Raw genomic sequence first — 20,744 nt, 5'->3', positions numbered from 1 at the left:
GCGTCGTGGTTTTCTGGGTATGCTTGGTAGCATCGATTGTATGCATTGGAAGTGGGAGAAATGTCCGGTCGCATGCCAAGGCATGTACACCCGAGGTGATCAAGGTAAGCCACTATGATTCTTGAAGCTGTAGCTTCTTATGATTTGTGGATTTGGCATGCATACTTCGGAGTTACAAGATCTAACAATGATATCAATGTGTTGGATCGCTCACCAATATTTAATAATTTTCTTGAAGGATGTGGTCTTGTAGTTCAATTTACTTTAAATGGATCTGTATACAGTTTGGGATACTATCTTGAAGATGGGATTTATCCAGAATGGCCAGCCTTTGTAAAAATCATTCCTCGGGTAGATTTGATATCAGAGAAGAGGAAGTTGCTTGCAAGACTTCAAGAGGGTGCAAGAAAGGATATCGAACAAGCATTTGGGGTGTTACAAAAAAGATTTCCAACCCATCACGTCTTTGGGATAAACATGAGGTTGGAGATGTCATGCAAGCAGGCATTATATTGCATAATATGATTATCGAGGATGAAAGAAATGACATAACATTGGATGTAGAAGTATCATATAATAGAGCTAGGAGTCAAAGAGATGGACCCAAGTGCAGGCTGGTCTCCTTCCAAATTATTATGCCAATCGTGAAAAATACTTTGAGAACCATCGAAGACTTCGAAATCGGAGAAGACATCATCAATTGCAACATGATTTGGTTGAACATTTGTGGAGTCGTTTTGGGGGAAGTGATATTTGAATCCAAATCAATTTTAACATTAGTCATTTTTATTCTAAATTTACAACTATTTAATGCAATATGTGTAATTTTAAAATTTCATGCATTTTTAAATCAATTAAATTCATGTAGTTCCATTATAATTGATTTTTTTTTCTTGATCATTTTGCTACTATTTTTCAACTATGACATCTAAATTGGGTTAGAAATTTATTACCCCACATATTTATATCATATTAAAATTGTATATGTATTTCAAAAAAATATATATTGAAATATATATTAAAAGACAAAAAAATTAATAAATATTTTAAAGAAATCTAAATTAAGTATTAGGATTGAAGAGATAAATCTCAATGAGTCTTAAGCACTCTAAATTAAAAAAAATAATTAAATATTATATAAAATCTAATGTGGCAATTAATTAAATTTTTAAGATAGACAAGTCTAATCTTACTCTTAGGTAATGCTAATTTTTTTTGTCAAAAAAAGAAAAAAAAAATGCTAATTTTACCGGCTTCCTTTTCATACTTGTAGTTTGGAAGTAGAATTCTAATTTTATCATCACATGAAATCAAGATACTCTATAAAAAAAACCCTAATTTTTGCAGATAACCCAATCAGCAGCAATGTCGGTCACCGCTGGTGTCAGTGACACCATTATCGCCATTAGAGAGAAGCTTCGAGGTAAGATCGGCCAAACCAAAGTCAAGCGATACTGGCCTGGTAAAGCTCCAGAATGGGCCGACGAAGCCGAAGAAGAAGCCGATCTTCGCACTTCATCTCGTCGACAAACCCTAGAACACGCTTTTCCTGTGAACGAGGATGCTACCTTTACGCGCGGTGATGATCCCCGTCTTCGGCGGTTGGCGGAGAATCGGGCGGAGAACAAGGAGGAGGTACGAGCTGATCACCGGAGAATTCGGCAAGCGGAGATTGTGTCGACGGAAGAGGAGGAGAATCGTGCGGAAGAAGCTGCTGCAGAGGAGGAAGATGATGATGATGCGTTGGAGGAGAGGAGGAGGAAGATAAGGGAGAGGTTGTTGCAGAGGAGGCAAGAAGAGGAGAAGCAATTGGCTCCGATTGAGGAGGAGGATGATGAAGCGGAGGAGGAATCGGAGGAGGAGGAGTCGGAGTATGAGACGGATTCCGAAGAGGAGGAGATGAATCAGTTGAAGCTGGCGAAGCCGGTTTTCGTGCCGAAGCAAGAGAGGGAGACGATTGCTGAGAGGGAGAGAGTGGAAGCCGAGGAGCAAGCGTTAGAGGAGGCGGTGAGGCGGAGATTGGAGGAGCGAAAAGTGGAGACGAAACAGATTGTTGTGGAGAAGATTAGAGAGTATGAGGTGATTCAGAAGAATTTAGAAGCGGAAGCGGATATTGCTGATATTGATACTGATGACGAGGTGAATGAGGCGGAGGAGTATGAGAGCTGGAAAGTGAGGGAGATAGCAAGGATTAAGCGTGATAGGGAGGATAGAGAGGCCATGGTGAAGGAGAAGGAGGAGATTGAGAGGGTAAGGAATATGACAGAGGAAGAGAGGAGAGAATGGGAGAGGAAGAACCCGAAGAATGCTCCTCAGGCGAAGCAGAAATGGAGGTTCATGCAGAAGTATTATCATAAGGGTGCTTTCTTTCAGGAGGATCCTGATGATAGGGCTGGTACTGCTGGTGGTGATACCATTTTCCGCCGCGATTTCTCAGAACCCACAGGGGATGATAAGCTTGATAAGACTATTTTGCCTAAGGTTATGCAGGTTAAACACTTTGGAAGGAGTGGCAGGACCAAATGGACTCACCTTGTTAATGAGGATACTACAGATTGGAATAATCCGTATGCTCTCTTTTCTCTTACTCCCGTCAAATTTGAGATTATCACTAATTTGTTGAATTTATTAGTATGTCATAATTCTTATTAATTTTAATTGTCACAGTGATCAGTTTTCTTGATTTCTGTGTAAGACTTCATTGTTTGAATGCTAGAGATGCTTGTTCTTGGCAAAATGTGAAAATGTTTTTTGGAATTTGAATAGTTCATAAGTGGTTAGAGGCTTTGTTTTAGAGGTAATGTGGGAGTGGAGTGAAGGTTTAGCGTAAAGGTCCTTGTTTGGAGCTTTCAATTTCATTAAAGAGTGGTTGCACAGCTTTAATATGTCAGCTTTTTTATGTGAAGTAGCTTATGCAAAGACCATGGCATGTGAACGGGAGAAAAATAAAATTCTCGAATGATAATCTTGCTCTGCTGTTGCAAGGGTTGTGTTTAATAGTTATTTGAGCTCACTAGATTAAGTGCTTGTATGGTTGACACCCAGACTGGTAAAATCATTTTTCCAAACCTGTTTTCAGCTCTTCAGTTACTACAAAAGGTCTGGGGTCTTTGGAGTAGCTTTCTTAGGGTAATAAGCTGATGAAGTACAGGGTTGCATTGTATTCTATACAAGGAAAATCTAGTCTAGGATTATAGCGTACCAGATAGTGAGTACTTAGAAATTCTAAATCAGGGTTCATATTGGAATGTTAAGTATTTTTAGTACCATGGTGTGATTGGTGGATGTTAATATAGGAATCTGATTATGGTATCACTAGGCCTAGCCTTTGAGATTGTTCCCAATGTATTTCTGGAGAGTGAAGGCAGTAATTAAGGATGTTTACACCCAGAACATCTCAGCATTTTATTTCTAATTCCTGCACGATCCATATTTGTTATGACTAAGTGACCAGTACTGATTCCATTTGGATCTCAATAACCTTATTTGTATACAACTTGATGCGCAGATGTGCATGAGCCTTTTGCTAAATGTTGTCAGCTAGCTTGATAAAACTTTATAGGCCAAGCTGATAAATGTAAGATGTACTTTTGGAGTTTGTATAGTGCGTGTTTAGGAGGTGACACTCAGGGCCTTAGGGGAATATGTATCTTTAATAAGGTTTTAGATAAACCTTACTTTTGAACGATTCTTCTTTCAAGAGTTTTTTGGCAGTGGTAACTATGAGAAGTAAACTAGAACTGAGAATTTTATAGCCTTTTTAAGTACAAGATTTCCCGAAATTATTTTTTCATGTGCCTAGATAACTATTTCTAGCCCAAATCCAAAGCTTCCTGCAAATTCTTTTGAATTTTTTTCGAATTTTCTTGTTACAGGTACTTTATGTTGAGTACTGAGATCCTACCTTGTTATATCTTATTATCATAATCTCTCATATGATTGCCTCTAATTTTAATTCTGCTGATCCTTTCGGGGTTTTGACTCCATATTGGGTGTTTTGTTTTAACTTGAATTTCACTTGTTTGAACTCATTGGCATTGATCTAAACTTTTAATTTATTTATATTGGTGGCACATTTTTGAACTTGTTGAAACTTATATGAACTCATTAGCTTGTATTTTAACATATTGTGTTTTTGGGTTGAACTTGGATAGCCCTTGTTGGACCTCATCTGAATTGTTTGTCCTGAAACTATATATTTAAGGTGAAAATAACATAGCGGTAGAGGGTGAGCGTTAATTCTTTGAGCCAAGTCTTTATTGATAAATTTTTTGGTAGGAATTACCCAATACCTTTTAAGGTTTGCCAATTACTCTTGGTACTGCAGAATAATTGCTGTAACTTGGTATTCTTAAAGGCTAGGGTGATTATCACAGTATTCACACATCAAACCACCATTGTTTTTTGTCAATCAAACTAAATTTTTGGAGTTTTGGCATGGTTCTACTTGGGCTATTTGAGTTCTGAAATTAGATTGATATTTATATCTTTGCTTTTATCTTGGGTACTTCAATTGGTATTTTAACCAATTAAAATTTGAGAAAGAGAAAAAAGAAAAGAGAACCCTTTTCTCTCACATTCCACCAAACTCTGTTGTGGCAGCCTTAATCTTGAGTCCTTGAGTCTTTCTGTGGTGCTCCCAACAGACCATTGAGGGAGCAATTTGGCATACAGCTTATTCCGAGTGTTCATGGGAGTATTAATCTCCATCACAGTCTTGGTGTTAGCATGTATGTTGCCAATCTTGGCAGAGCTCAATGTCTTCAGCATCCTGGTAGGAGAGCTGGTTATGACAACAGTTGCATTCAACAACGAGTTGATGATCTTTGACCTCAAAAAATAGGTGTGAAGTTTGTTTTGGGATTGAAGGGGTAGTGTAACTAAGAAGTTCTCCCTTTTCCTGTCAATCCCTCTCAAATAAAAAAATTCATAGTCCTGTATCTCAAGCTTCATTAAATAACGCAGGAAATAGCAGCCACTCATTTTTTGTTACAATATCTCTCTACAACTAACAACCAACCATTGATTGGAATCAGAGAGATGGTCCCTTCCCTCTAGTTACTAAATGTTTGTACATTTGGTTCCATCTCATGTGAATCAATGCCTCAATTTCCAAATTTTAGGTTCATGAAAGTTAAACAAAATGAAATATTTCACATCATATTAATAAAGGCAAAATTTGCCTCAAGTTTGGGTGCACCTGTTAGTCGCTGGCAAAATCAACGAGTGCCACTTATGGGTATTTTTTTTGGCTTAAGTGATACATTTCTGGTAATTAAAAGTTAATAAATGGTACGCGTTGCTCGCCAATCAATGGTTAGTGGTGTGTTAGCAACTAGTGCTGAGTGCACTCAAGCTACAGTTGAGAGTGTTAAGGCCAATTCTGCCTATTAAATACTACCTCTGTTTTTTTTTTTTTTTAGTTGACACGTTTTGACTTTGGTACTATTCACACACTCCCCTTTCACCGTATTTTGTGCTTTGTCCGTAATGAAAAATATAGTCATGCGAGATCTTGTTAGATTCGTCACAATAAATATTTTCAAAATATCAACTTTCCATAATTTTTGCTTATTGGTAATTAAAGATATAAATGGTTGAATTTGTGCATTGGCAAATGTGACTAAAGAAACGTGTCAACTAAAAAGAAACGGAGGAAGTATTATGGACTTACTGTTCTTGGATTGTTGGAAGAGAGACTAAAGGAGTAGATGTTTCTGTTTTATCCTTCATGTGTATGATTCATACCCAGGTCAACTTATGCAAAGTCTGGTATTGGAGATTGGTGGGTCCATGACTCCATATATCACAAGTTAAGGGTGGCATACTGATATGTTAGGCTTCTTATGTATTATAGTATCTTTTGTGAATGCCTTAGCTTTTTGTCGATATATTTTTTTTGGTGGTATTGCTTCCACGGATGATAAGTGGTAATTTCTAAGCCCAGTCTTTCAGTTCTAACTTCTTGGTACATATTAAAGTAATAACAATAGGGCGCTCTTCCTTCCTACCTTTCTCTGAGAGCTTAATTCATTTTTCCTGGCTGATCTGCTGGTGAGGGTAGTAAAATAAAAGAGAACTGTATTATTCCTCCCTAGGACCTGACGTTATCATCACTTGACTATTGCACTGTTTTTCTTTTCTACTTTTATCGTAAGGGTGTTTGGGGCTTTGTTTGAGTTTTACGTGAAATAGTTTTTTCTTATATCTCAGCCACTTTACATGCATTATGCAGTTTTGTATACAAATATGACTACTCTGTAATACCATACATGTTGGCACTATATGCTGATAATTTTCATCTATGCAGGTGGACGTACAATGATCCTCTACGGGCAAAATACAATGCTAAAATGGCTGGCATGAACAAACCAATTGCAAAACCCAAAGGAAGCAAAAAACTAAAGGACTGGGAGCAGAAGTAAATACAATTCGACATAGTTTCTGACTAGGAGGGGTCTCTTGTAGCTTTTCTTCTTTATAGTAGTTACTATGAATGGAGTATAATGTGAATCTTCATTTCAGTTGTGGGAGCTTAAATGATAAATCTTTTTATCGTACACAATCACGAGTATAAATATAGAGCAATTCAGTTGCTGTTTTCTGTACTGGTTTGTGGTTTCTTTGGCTTTCTAGCACAATTATAATCTTTCTGTTATCTTGGTCATCTTGTAACTAGCAGTTTCACTTTTAGTCAGCGAAAACCCTCAAGCTTGGATGGTTCTCTGCTCACAAGTCACAAACTCACAATATGTAGATTTTTCATCAAGGGGTAAGCGTTGTTTTCTAAGTGGAGAAGTTGCAAACTAGACCCCTAACCAATATACACTAGGCCATCTCCCCTTCACCAACACAATGTTGGCTGGCTTGTTAAATTTCATACCTCAGGTTTGGGGTTTGAATTATGCCAAGTAAGGATACTTGAGGGTAGGGTTCCCTTATCCTTCCCTCAACTCTCAAGAGCCTAGCTCGTAAAAAAATGGAAAATTAAATGGCCATCTCCCTTTTCGTTCACACAAATTTTTGTGTGGCTGTCCACATGGTGTGGCCAGCATACATAACGTGCCCAAGGTTTTGAAGCCCAAAATATAACGGACTTGATGTAAAAAATAACGGACCCATTTGGTGCCCCGTTATTTTTTATTTACAACCGTTTTATTTGAAATTGTGTTTTTGTATCTCTTTTCCTAAACCGCCATTATTATAGAGTTGTCTCTTCAATCAACCGCCATTATCACATTTTTTTCTATTTTCTCTCTCATCTTGCAATTTTCTCTCTCTAAATTCTTTACTTTCTTTCTTGCTTTGCCTTCGTCTTGTGTTTAACTTGTTATTTTCTGTGTTTTTGTGTCATCTAAGTTTATAATTCTGATTCAAAATGGTTAAATTGAAGATTATCAATCGCAAAGGAAAGAAAGGATCGTCTTTGTAGACACCCATTTGTGTCTCCCCAAAACCAAACCCGGTGATGAGTACCTTTCACGTCGAATCATAATCGAATGAAGTGAAAGTGTGGAAAGTCTGGTGTTGCGGTTAGTTTTTAATTCTTTTCTTTCTCTCTGTTTTTGAAAACCTATTTTATGAAAATAGCCGATCCAGTTTAGTTTGGTCCGTGGCAAGGGACCAATAATAGTGTAGTTGGATAGGGTTTGAAAAGAGCTTTCCAACGATATATTATAGGCCCAATTCCGATGAATAAGGAGGAAGTTATGGCCAAATTACTAAACTGAGCCCGATTTGATTTTTATGTGCGGCTCAATGATTTAGAGGAGGGCCTATTATGATTTATCATTCCTAATGCAATTAGGATTGATTATAATCTTCTAGAATCTTCTAGGAGGTTCTTTTAAATCCTAATGTGATTAACATTGATAATTGAGTTTTAAGAGTTTTATTTAGAATAAAAGAAGTGTTTTTAAGAAAATTACAGTTTTACCCTTCGTGTGCCTAAATTTTATCAAAATATGAAAACGTGTGGAAAAACTATCTGCAATGCCGCACTACAGGATGTTTCCTGGCGACTGGCCTGGCGTCGCGACGACACGTCTGTCGCTTGGCGACAGGCTCTGTCGTTTGGCGACAGGGACGTGTTTGGCGACAACGTCGTGTTTTATTCTTTTCGAAACTCTGATTTTTTTTTATCATATCCGACTGATTTTCGTTATAAATAGCCTCCTAAAACCTCCGTTTTCAATCACCAACTCTCATAAAGAAATTCTTGATACTCTCTCTCTCTTTTCTAAACTAGCCTTTTACATACAAAATTCCGCATTCACAAGATCTAGACACACCTAGTCAAGTTCGAAGTTGCCTTTGCCCTAGACGTGAAAGGTTATATTTTTGAGGGTTTGGTCCCAAATCTATTCTAAACTTTCTTAATCAATTATTTAGTTTGATTTCCTTGATTTATTATTTTACTTGAAATTACTAACGCGTGTATTTTGTTATTAGAAAGAGATACGAGACATCCAAGTAAATACTTTAATTGCTGTAATTGATATTATGATAAAGAAATCATGCTTAGGTTGTTATTTTGCTTCCTAGTATCATGTTTAGGGTAACAACTAAATTCCTAATATCAAGTTTGATTGTTGTGATGCTTATTATTGTCTTTCTTAATAGCATGTTAGTATCATATTAGGGCTAAAGCTTTTATCTTTGATGTTTAGTGACATTCTAGGGTTTGTTATTAATCTTGTTAGTATCATGCCTAGGAACTTTCTATTAATATTATGCTTTAACATGATTATGATCTTGATTATTATGATGATTATTTTTATGATTGTGATTATGTTGCTTGATTATATTTATTGGTATTGATTGATCACGCCTTTTATGCATGTTTAAAGGGAATTTGTACTTGTAATCACGCTTAATAAGATAATTAATAATCTTGTTTAAGGTTAATATGATTATAATTCAAGTGATCGCCAATAATAGTTTTATTTGTGCATTAATATTCAACCAACATAGATAAACATGTTTAGGATTAATTTATTGATTGCATGTTAGTCAGGAAGCGCACATGAATACAAGAAGAATAAAGTAGAGACCTATTATTAGGGCAGGTTCTTTCTTTTTTAGATTGGATTTGTACCTTCATCCCCGAACTTCCAGTCTTGGTTCCAGACCTATTGGAGTTAACGATCTCTTGGATCGTTAAGGGGTGTAACCTTCACCCTGTGAACGGTTTACAAGTTCCTAAAACTTGTTGGCGACTCTTTTGATCTAGCTTCTTTCCCTTTGGACTCCACCATGCTTAAGTGTATGATCACAGTGGGGTTCAAGTTTGGGGTAATGCTTGAAATATTCCCTACAGTTTTTGGCGACTCAATTGGGGAGGATTTCTATTTTAATTCCTGAAATTTATTTCGGCAATAATTTAGAATGAGTGGATCAGACTCGTAAAGTTCTAAGTATTTCATGTGCGTAATTTTGATTAACATTATTGTCATATGCATAAAAAATATCTCATTGGAAAGACCATCCGTAATGAGTTAAAAACATAGGATTTTTTACACATAGGAAATTTGAGGAATATCTTTCACAACTAGGATCAAAATAATGCTGCGAAAAACTGGAAAATTTTACCAATACAGAAAGCTGCTGAGGCATGTAGGATTTAGCGTCTAGCAAACAGAGCCTGTCGCCAGGCGACAGGGCTATATCGCGGCGACAGTCCCTGTTGGCTGGCGCCGCGTTCTTCCAAAACCGAGCCAGAAATATGAGTTCTAATTTCGACCAGTTTTAGCACTGTTGGCTCGATTATACTTCCTGATTGAGTTTTTTCTCTTTTTTCTAAAACCCTCTGGGAATTCATGCTCCATCTACCTGATTGAACGCTCTGAGCAACAAAGGGTACATCCTAGAATGTTGAATTCACCAAACCATGGAAGCGAGTTTAACTCACGGGTCCCATCCAATCGCGCCAACCCTTCCAAAGGTAAGGCTTCCGCGCGGTGCATCCGGACTCATAAACATGGACCCTATTTGACTAACCTATATCCCGAACTTTAGAGAACTAGAGCCATGGTTAGGTTGCAAACTCATTGCATCATATTGTGCCTACTTGACTAATTGTGCATTATTTGTTGTGCATACTCTATGTGTTTTTCCTAACCGTTTGTTTGACTTGTGTTTAAGCCTTAAATAAACTAATTACTGACTAAAAGGACTTTTCCTAATTAATTAATTAATTAATTAATTAGAGTAATTAAAGTCTAATAATTTAATCAGAATCGACTTAGTACGACTTTAGGCATGTCCCGTAGAGTAAAAATACTGAAAGCAGTCCCAGATTAATGCTCCAGTAATGGCGCAAAAATTTGGACTGTAGCGCCACACGCTGCTGTGCAACGCCGAGCGACAATTCTGTCGTCTGGCGCTGCACTGCAGTGTGCGGCGACAGTTCAACATTTTTCTCGAGTCGTCACGACGAGTCTAATTAAACAATTTGCTAATCAGTTCGATCATTTTGTTGATAACAATACCTTTGTTTAGTCCTTAATTGTGTCTAGGCACTAAGTCCCATGGTCTTACACAAGAGTCAAAGCATGTCACTTGCACCCACAAATAAAGCACACACTATTATGTATATACACTTTGACCATGTTTAGAGAGTCTTGTATGCGCGTGATTTCTGTCATTTTTTAGGGGGGTAAGTCGGATATTAATCCTCCAATTAAACCACTTGTTTGAACCCATATACTTGGTTCCCAAAAATATACACCCTTTTTTTGTTTTTTTTTTCATTTTCATTATAAACCCGTAAAGTCAAAGTCATTTTGAGTCAAGTCATTAAAATAAAAATGGTTTAATTTACAGCTCGTGGTCAAGAAAGGAAGGACGTTTAATCAGAGACAACCTTTTCGTTCAAGTACAACTTTTTGACACTTCAATCGCTCGAAAAAGGAAAGCCAAAAAGATAATGGCGAGTCAAAAAGAAGTTAATGAGCTCAATAAGCAAATGGCTGGTGTTACTGAACTACTAAAGACTTTAACCCTCCAAATTAATGACCCTGTGAAACAACAACAAATGGAGCTCATGCAAGAAAGCTTGAGCAAGATATCTAATGATTACAGGTTCCAGGGCATTAGTTTAGAAGGGGTCTCGATGGACAAGGAGCTTCTTCCGTAAAAGTTTAACTCCAACGACATCCCAAAATTCAAGGCAACTGATAACCCTTACTTTTATTTAAGAGCTTTTGAAACAATAATGAATATTAAGGGTATTGATAGAATAGTATTTCATTTTTTATTTTCCTTATCTCTTGAAAGCGTTGCCAACAATGGTTCTTCTCCCTTGACAAAGAGAAAACCTCTACTTGGGAATCAAGTGTAAACGCTTTCATTGGTATAAATGCAATACTCAAGTTGAAACGGATCATAGGGAACTTGAAATACTTAAACAGAAAGAGATGAAGGTTTCACTTCTTTCTTCAATAAATGCAGAGAAACCTATGCTAGGATGATTGAAGTACCGAGTGAAAAGGAATCTGTGAGGTTGTTTATCAAGAACCTCCAAGAAAAGTACTCCAAGCACCATAAGTACCAAAACAATCTACACACCTTCAAGGCCGTCTATGATATTGGGATTAACATTGAAGACGACCTTGCTAAACAAAAAACTGCTAACAATAATTCCAACAGTGCTGGAAAGGCAAGAAGAACGACAATCCTTCTTCTTCCAAAACCACCCACTCAAATAATGTTAGCACCTTTAATTTGAGTGAAGTCCTTGCTATGAACAACCAAGGACAAAAGAAACCATTTAGGAGGAATTTTACTCCTATTGGTATGAGTTATGACACCGCATTCGATTGACTGAATGAAAAAGGTCTTATAACTCCTATTGGACCATTTGGGGACCCACCAGTTGAAAAGAGGACAGCTAATTGGAACCCCAATGCACACTGCAAATATCACCAAGGTAGGGGACATCTCACTGAGAATTGTTGGAAGCTTAAGGAAGCTATCCAAGATTTAATTGATAACAATAAACTACCATTGCCCCCTGCAAGTAAGAATCCAAGCATCAACAATGCACCTCTCTCCGATTCCTTGGCCTTCTCTGATGAGGAAAACCATATTGATCCCTCGTCTCTCATCAAAGTTGTCGAAGAAATTCATGCTATCGAAGAAGAGGAGGAAACCTTTTTTGATGCCATAGATGATTTTCCTTCCGAACAAGAACTTGCAACTAAGGAAGAAGTGAAAATTCTTATATGGTCAATGTGGGAGGGAATAGACTTAATACGTGAAGCTATTGAATTATCAATGAAACAAGGAGAGGAACTTCAGAGCAAGTATGCTAAAGTTCCACCCATGAAGAAGAAAACATTCCCTCTCCAAGTAACTGACACACCCAAGAAGAGTAATAAACTCTAAATCCAATTCGGACTTCCTATGCTAAAATGTTCAAAATGCTCTCCGAGAATGGTAAGGTCAAACCTCTGGAACCGAGACCATTTGAATCACTAAAGAGGACAAATAGGTTCAACTTTCCATACCATCAATCAGGGGGACATACCATTTAAATTTTTTTTAAATTCAAAGATTTAATTCAGAAGATGATTGATGATAAGAAGCTAGTTCAAATCCCACAAGAACAAGACATAAGCATTAATGAGGTTTTGGACATCGATGATGAAGACGTCTACCTAAAAGACATGGAAGAACCTCCACTTTCAATGTCATATTCAATAGGGTATTTTTGGGATGAAGAGGATTCACCCATACAAATCATCACAAGATCCGGGAGAATGCAACCTCCCATCTCCACACAACCCATGCCTACCGTGCAACAAGTTCCCATACCTATTATAGAGGACAATGATATTGTCAAACAATTTAAGAAGACTAAGGTCGAAATGAAACGTATGAAAACTTCTAGCTACATCCCGAGAACATAGGTTGGAGTAATGAATGCCTTGGATAAGATAGGGATAGATTCTGACACCACTCCTGAGGGGTTGGCTAACTTCCTACGAGTGATCATCCTAGTCCTATCAACTTGATCACTTTTTTTGACAAATATTTACCTCCAGAAGGTGACAAGCATTACAAGGCACTAAATCTCACAGTAGTCTGCAAGAGGATGAACGTCTCAATGACTCTTGTAGACAACGGATCGGCAATTAATTTCTGTCCACTCAGAACTGCGAGGATGTTAGGCATAAGGGATGAAGACTTAACCCCGTCAACACAAGGAATAAGAGCCTACAACAATACTTGTCGCCAAGATCTTGGAAAAATCACTATGAATGTAACGGCAAGAGCAATAGAACATGCCACTACTTTCCAAGTGGTAGATATCAAGGCTTCCTTCAACTTATTGTTGGGACGTCCTTGGCTTCTTGACCTCAAGGTCGTCCCTTCATCTCTTCACCAACAGGTAAAAGCCATAGTTGGAGGAATCCCTATCACAATCGATGCTTCACCTATGAGGATTAAAGCCATTGAAAATCCGATCATTATTGTGGAGTACGATGAGGATGATGAAGACTTGTGGGGCTTTAATGAAGAGGTCTCCTTAATCGAGGAGGATGAAAGGACCCCTCTTTGTCACGACCCTCACTACAATATGACAGTAAATGCTATTGTCAAGAGGCAGGGACACTATCCTGGAATGACTCTAGGAAAGAAAAAGGAGATAGCAAAACAAATGGAATTACCTGGCCTCCCTAAATTAGATACTTTCAGACTTGGTTTCGAACCGACTTGGGAAGATCTTAAGCGAGCCCAGGAAAGGTCTAAGGCGTGTAGGAACGCTCGTACCCAAAAGAAAGCAATCCCAATGGATCAGTATCCTCTTAACCTCAATGGACAATTCATAAGGGAAGGAGAGGACTATCCATGTTATGAATTTCCCGAACCTTTTGTTGTAAATGGCATAAGGCAACCCGGGTTCGAAATCTTTCTGGATTGGTACTTTCTAGATGAGATCCCAACTCCTATTCACAAGGAGAAAGCACCCCCATGCTTTGACTTTGATGTCATGGGACTACTCTTTGGGTGTGAAAAAGATGAGCCAAAATATGCAGAGGATAATTCCTCGCTCATCCAAACAATCCTACAAAGCGAGAACTTTGACCCTTCGAAGCTTATCACTCCAGCGGAAGATTTAGTGCAAGGATGGAGCAAGACGGTCAAGGTGACTACTCCTAGTGGAAGAAAAATATCGATAACAACAGGGCAAGGACCAATGTTTTAAGAGTCGTCTGATTCAGAGTCAGAGTCAGAGTCTTTTCCTGTAGAGTCTTCCAAATCTTTAGCTATAGCATCCCCTGTTTCTATCTCTTCTATTTCTACTCCTAGGATAGTTAGTAATCAAGTCCCTGAGGACATTTCCCTGTTCGATGTAATGATTTCAGAATATAATAATATGTCTTCTTCCTCTTACTCCTCGTGTTTTTCATTAACCCAAGATGACGAGCATTGCTTAACTAACAATGAAAAAGACAAAGAAATTATTAAAGCCATGAAATTACTTGAAAAGAAAACACCGATAATTGAGGATACTGAGACGGTTGATATCTCAAATGATTCAACCATCAAAAGAGAAGTTAAAATCGAATTAACGCTTAATAAACAAGAAAGAACCAATTTTATTAATCTACTCAAAGAATTTATCGATGTATTTGCTTGGTCATATGAAGATATGCCAGACATTAATAGAGAAATAGCTCAACACACTATACCACTAATTCCAGGAATGAACCTGTAAAACAAAAGCTGCGTCGAATGAAACCCAATGTAGCTCTTAAAATAAAAGAAGTTAAAAAATAAATAACTGCAGGTTTTATCAGGGTATCCAAATACCCCGAATGGGTAGCAAATGTGGTCCTAGTTCCAAAGAAGTATGGAAGGGTAAGAATGTGTGTCGACTATCGAGATTTCAACAAGGCGAGTCCAAAGGAAGACTTCCCTTTACCACACATCGATATTCTAGTTGATAATACAACAAATCATGCGCTTCTCTCATTCATGGATGGATACGCAGGATACAATCAAATTCTCATGGCAAAAGAAGACATGGAGAAAAAAACATTCATTACACCATGGGGTACTTATTGTTACGCGGTAATGCCATTCGGGTTGAAAAACGCGGGTGCTACTTACCAACGAGCAGCGACTGCCCTACTCCATGACATGATGCACAAAGAGATTGAAGTGTATGTAGAAGATATGATTGTCAAATCAAAAGATCGTCCAGGACATCAAGTAGCCTTAAGAAAATTCTTCGAAAGGCTAAGAAAATACAACATGAGGTTGAATCCATCTAAATGTGTCATATGCTCTAGAGGAATAGAGATAGACCCAACCAAGATCAAGGCGATTATGTCAATGCCGCCGCCCAAAATCGAGAAACATATTCGAGGATTTATTGGCCGGTTGCAATATATAAGTAGGTTCATATCGAAATTAATAAAGATATGCAAACCAATATTCAAGAAGCTCAAAAATAATGTGCCATTAATATGGGACGATGAGTGTCAAAAAGCCTTTGAGAAGATCAAAGCCTATCTCGCAAATCCTCCCGTATTAGCGCTAGCACTCCCTGGGATCCCTCTTAGGTTGTACTTAACAATCACCAAGGAGACAATGGGGGATATTCTTGCACAAGAAGTAGAAGGTAAAGAAAACGCAATTTACTATTTAAGAAAAAAGATGCTCGAGTATGAAGTACGCTATACATCTCTTGAGAAATTGTGCCTCGCATTGGTGTGGGCTACAACCAAGCTAAGACATTACATGCTTGTGCACACAGTCTTTGTAGTTTCTCGAATGGATACACTTAAGTATCTATTCAAAAAGTCTACACTCAATGGGCGCATATCAAGGTGGATAGTCAATTTAGCCTAGTTCGATGTATTATTCATGCCTCAAAAGGCTATCAAAGGATCCATGGTCTCGAATTTCCTAATAGAAGATTTGATGCCGGTACATGACAATGAATTTCCAGACAAAGACTTGATGGTCACGGAAGATGATACTTGGACTTTATACTTTGATGGAGCCTCAAACCAAAAAGGATGTGGCGTTGGAGTACTCTTAGTATCACCTAAAGAAGAGCACGTTCCAATCTCTATAAAGCTATATTTTTAAGTTACTAACAACGCTGCTGAATACGAAGCATGCGTGGTAGGCCTTGAAACAACTTTGGCATTGGGAGTGAAGAAATTACAAATATTCGGAGACTCTTCATTGATCATCAACCAGATTTCTAAAATATGGAAAGTAAGGAGTGAAAGTCTAGCTCCTTACCAAACTTATCTGGAAACTTTCACTAACCAGTTGGAAAAGGTAGAATACACCTATCTACCCAGAGAGGAAAACCAATTTTCTGATGCCTTGGCAAGACTAGCCTCAATGGTTTAGATTCCTACGGAAATCGAGCAAATGCCTCTAACCATAGAAAAAAAAGGCATAAACTGGCTTACATTCAAGCTATAGAACATGATGAAGTGGTCCAAGATAAAGAAGAAGAAGAAGAAGAAGAAGAAGGACCGTGGTATACAGATATACTTAATTACGTCACCAAAGGGGAATATCCTCCTCATGCTGACAAGAGAGCAAAACGAGCCTTAAGACTCTTGGCTAGACAACGAGTTACATAAAAGGGTACCTAAGGGTCGAGCTCTCTTATGTGTAGGGAAAAGGACGCCCAAAGAGCTATGAGAATAGTCCACGAAGGCATTTGTGGAACCCATGTTAATGGACAGATGCTAGTCCAAAAGATAATGCAAGAGGGTTACTATTGGACTACCATGAATAGGGATTGTCATCAATATGTAAAAAGATGCGTTAAATGCCAAATTTATGCCAATTTACAACATGTTCCTCCATCTCTACTTTACTCCTACACTTCACCATGACCATTCTCTACATGGGGGATTGATATTATTAGTAAAATTACCCCTCCTGGGACAGGAGGTCACGAATACATCCTAGTAGCAATTGATTACTTCACAAAGTGGGTTGAAGCACAATCATATGCTAAACTCAATAAAAAACATGTAGCACTCTTTATCGAAAGGAATATTATTTGTCGATACGGAGTCCCGCATGAGATGATAAGTGACAATGGAACTCACTTTCAAGCTGAATGTGAAGAATTGCTACAAAAATATGGCATTCAACACCATCATTTTTCCCCTTATAGACTTTAAGCAAATGGAGCAGTTGAGGCAGTTAATAAAAATCTAAATACTATCATCGAGAAAATGATAGAAAATTACAAGGATTTGCCTGACAAACTCCATTTTGCACTTTGGGGTTATCGCACGTCAATTCGCACATCAACAGGAAATACGCCATTCTCCTTAGTTTATGGAATGGATGTCGTACAACCTGTAGAGATAAAGATACTGTCTCTATGAATTGCACTAGAAAGTAAACTCGATGAAGTCGAATGGACTAGAGCAAGGTATGAAGAGCTAATTCTACTTGACGAAAAGCGACTAGAAGCTCTACATCATACCCAATGCTATCAAACCCGTATGACTAGGCATTTTAATAAGAAGGTCAAGACAAGAATCATCAACCTAGGAGACCTGATATTAAAAGCATTAAGGAAAAATGTTTTGGATCCAAGAGGCAAATTAGGCCTAATTGGTCAGGACCATATATCGTCAAAACCATCCTATCAGGAGGTGCAGCAAAACTAACTGACATGGATGGCAATGAGTTCTCAAACATGATGAACCTTGACCAACTTAAAAAGTACTACCCATAATTACTTGAGTAGGACATTGAAGAGAGCTACGTTTGGCCTGATTCCTTAGGAAAGGATATGTAGGAAACCCTTTACAGGGTGCGGCCACTTTAACTTTTGCAAACCTCGCATCCCAGAAGTAATATAAAATTCAATGGTATAACAGCACCACAGAAAGAGGTCTATCGCCGGCCGACAGACTGCAGCGCAAAGCGACAGCGCCTATCGCTCGGCGACAGACAGCAACGCCTGTCGACAGCTGCAAAATGGCGGCGCCGTTTTTCTGGGAATATCTGGGCAAATTTCGGTGTTTTTTCGGAAAATTTTGGACTTCCCTACTCGAAAAAATTTCTAGAAAATAAATTAATTTAATTTGTTTTCATTGCTTTAATAAATTAATTTTAAAGAAGTAGATTTAATTAAAAATCTGAGATTTCATTAATAAAATAAAATAAAAATTACATTATTTAAATGAAAGCTTAATAAAACAAATTTACTTTAAAGTAAAACTAAGTCTAATAAATTGGAAGTTGTAGACACCCATTTGTGTCTCCCCAAAACCAAACCCGGTGATGAGTACCTTTCACGTCGAATCATAATCGAATGAAACGAAAGTGTGGAAAAGTCTAGTGTTACGGAAAGCTTTTATTTTCTTTTCTCTTCTTTCTGTTTTCGAAAACCCACTCTATTTTATGAAAACGTCCATTCCAGTTCAGTTTGGACCATGATAAGGGTCCAATAATGGTTTAGTTGGATGGGGCTTGCAAAGACCTTTCCAACGATATATTATAAGCCCAATTTCGATGAATAATGAGGAAGTTATGGCCAAAATACTAAAATGGGCCCAAACCGGATTTTACCTACGACCCAATGATCAGGAGGAGGGTTCAAAGGTTTAATCCTATTCTTAAACTAATTAGGATTGATTAGAATCTTCTATAAGTTTCTAAAATATCTTAAATATCCTTTTCTGGAAAGATAATATTAAGGAATTTGATTTAAATATAAACTTTCCTTTTTTTTTTTTATAAAACTTTCCTTTTTTAAAATCCTAATTCTATTCGGATTTAAACATGTTCAAAGATAGTCAGATATTATTTTTGTGCCTCATATTTTTTATCCAAATTTTATATGGTTGGATAGATCTTGAAATTATCTTTCCAATGATATATTATAATATTAAATCCGAGCTATAACGAAAAAGATATGAATAAGATATCAAACTCTATTCAAAACTGATACCGTCTCATTATTTCGTTCATATCTTTTATTCTACAACATATTTTAATCTGATTATTATTGGGTTAGAAAGTAGACTTCAAGATCTTTCCAACGACATCTTATTCATCTTATTCCGATTCCTGGATCAAAAGATATGATAAAAACAAAATCTGCAAAAAACTGCTGTCTACAAGTTTTATTTCGATTCGAATTTGGATTCTTTTCTTAATTCTTCGACTCTCTTTTTTCCTATAAATAGAGGTCATATCTCCTCTTAATCAATAATCAACTCTCATCAAGATTTTCTTGATTATTCTCTCTCTCTTTTTCTAAACTAGCCTTTTCTCAAATACAAAAGTCCGCATTCATTAGATCTAGAAACACCTAGCCATATTCGAAGTCGCTTTCGCCTTAGACGTGAAAGGTTTTAATTTCTGAGGGTTTGGTCCCAAATATCTTTTTCAATTATTCAATTTAATTGTTTGTTTATTATTTTCCTTGAAGTTACTAACGTGTGTATTTTGTTATTAGAAAGAGGTACGAGACATCCAAGTAAGTACTTTAAGGGATTTTATTGATTAATTGATTTATGATGTAGAAATCATGTTTAAATTGTTATTATGATATTCCTAGTATCATGTCTAGGGTATTTTTAATATTAAATATGATTGTTATGATGCTTTCTATGTTCTTCCTAATATTAATTCATGTTAGTATCATGTTAGGGCTAAAGATTTGATTTTTATTGCTTAGTGACATGTTAGGGCTTGTTATTAATCTTGTTAGTATCATGCCTAGGATCTTGCTATGTTTATTATGCCTTAATATTAACATGAACATGATTATGATTATAATTGTTATAATAATTTATGAATATTATTATTATTATTATTTTTATAATGATTATTTTTATTCATGATTACTATTATTATTATGATGATTATTATTATTCATAATGATTATTTATTATGTTGCTTGATATGTATTATATTTTATATTATTGTTTGATCACTTTTATGCATGCTTAAAGGGAATTGGTACTTGCAATCATGCTTAATAAGATATTTGATAATCTTGTTTAGGGTTAATATGATTGTAATTCAAGTGATCGCCAATAATAGTTTATTTGTGCATTAAATTCAACCAACATAGATTAAACAGGTTTAGGGTTAATCCTATTGATTGTATGTTAGTCAGAAAGCGCACATGAATACGAGCAGAATAAAGTAGAGGCCTATTATTAGGGCAGGTTCAATCTCTTTTAGGTTGGATTTGTACCTTCATCCCCGAACCCTTATTTGGCTCATTACCTTATGGAGTTGACGATCTCTTGGATCGTTAAGGGGTGTAACCTTCACCTCGTGAACGGTTTATAAGTTCCTTAAAAACTTGTTGGCGACTCTTTTGCTCTATCTTCTTCCCTTTTGGACGCCACCGTACTTTAGTGTATGATCACAGTGGGGTTCAAGCTAGTGGGATTTTAAAGGCTTGAAACTATTCCCTACAGAAGTTAAGCAATGCTTCAATCTTTCTTCTTTTTCTTTGCCCTTTTCCAATTTTTATCTGCGTCCTCTTCATCATCCATGACTTTAGCTAGTAGGCATCCTTTAGAGGACCTACATTCAATTTTAGTGTAAATGGTTTCTCCCTTAGCTAGGACTCCATGTTTCTTTTCTACCCAAGCCTTCTTTTCTAAAGTGTCAGCTTTTCTTTTCCCTTTATCCTTTGTAGAGTCTTTTTTCTTAGGCATCACAGGTGTTTTGAATTCAATCTTTTCACCCAAGTGCTCCTTAACATAAATCACTTT

General features: G+C 37.0%; 1 protein-coding gene across 1 annotated transcript; it reads left to right on the top strand.

Moving 5' to 3' along the window:
- Positions 1–1,239: 1,239 nt before the first annotated feature.
- Positions 1,240–6,641, top strand: LOC110712302 (microfibrillar-associated protein 1-like). The gene is made up of 2 exons (XM_021890760.1): positions 1,240–2,567; positions 6,311–6,641. The coding sequence occupies exons 1-2, from the start codon at positions 1,366–1,368 to the stop codon at positions 6,423–6,425; spliced, it is 1,317 nt and encodes a 438-aa protein (XP_021746452.1). The 5' UTR covers positions 1,240–1,365; the 3' UTR covers positions 6,426–6,641.
- Positions 6,642–20,744: the final 14,103 nt, after the last annotated feature.

Source organism: Chenopodium quinoa, unplaced genomic scaffold, assembly GCF_001683475.1.
Source record: "Chenopodium quinoa cultivar QQ74 unplaced genomic scaffold, ASM168347v1, whole genome shotgun sequence".
NCBI lineage: Eukaryota > Viridiplantae > Streptophyta > Magnoliopsida > Caryophyllales > Amaranthaceae > Chenopodium > Chenopodium quinoa.
This window is presented reverse-complemented; position numbering and strand designations above follow the sequence as displayed.

Coding starts and splice junctions, on each gene's coding strand:
- LOC110712302 (XM_021890760.1), top strand. CDS start 1,366: ATGTCGGTCACCGCTGGTGTCAGTGACACCATTATCGCCATTAGAGAG. Junction 2,568..6,310: donor ACTACAGATTGGAATAATCC/GTATGCTCTCTT, acceptor TCATCTATGCAG/GTGGACGTACAATGATCCTC.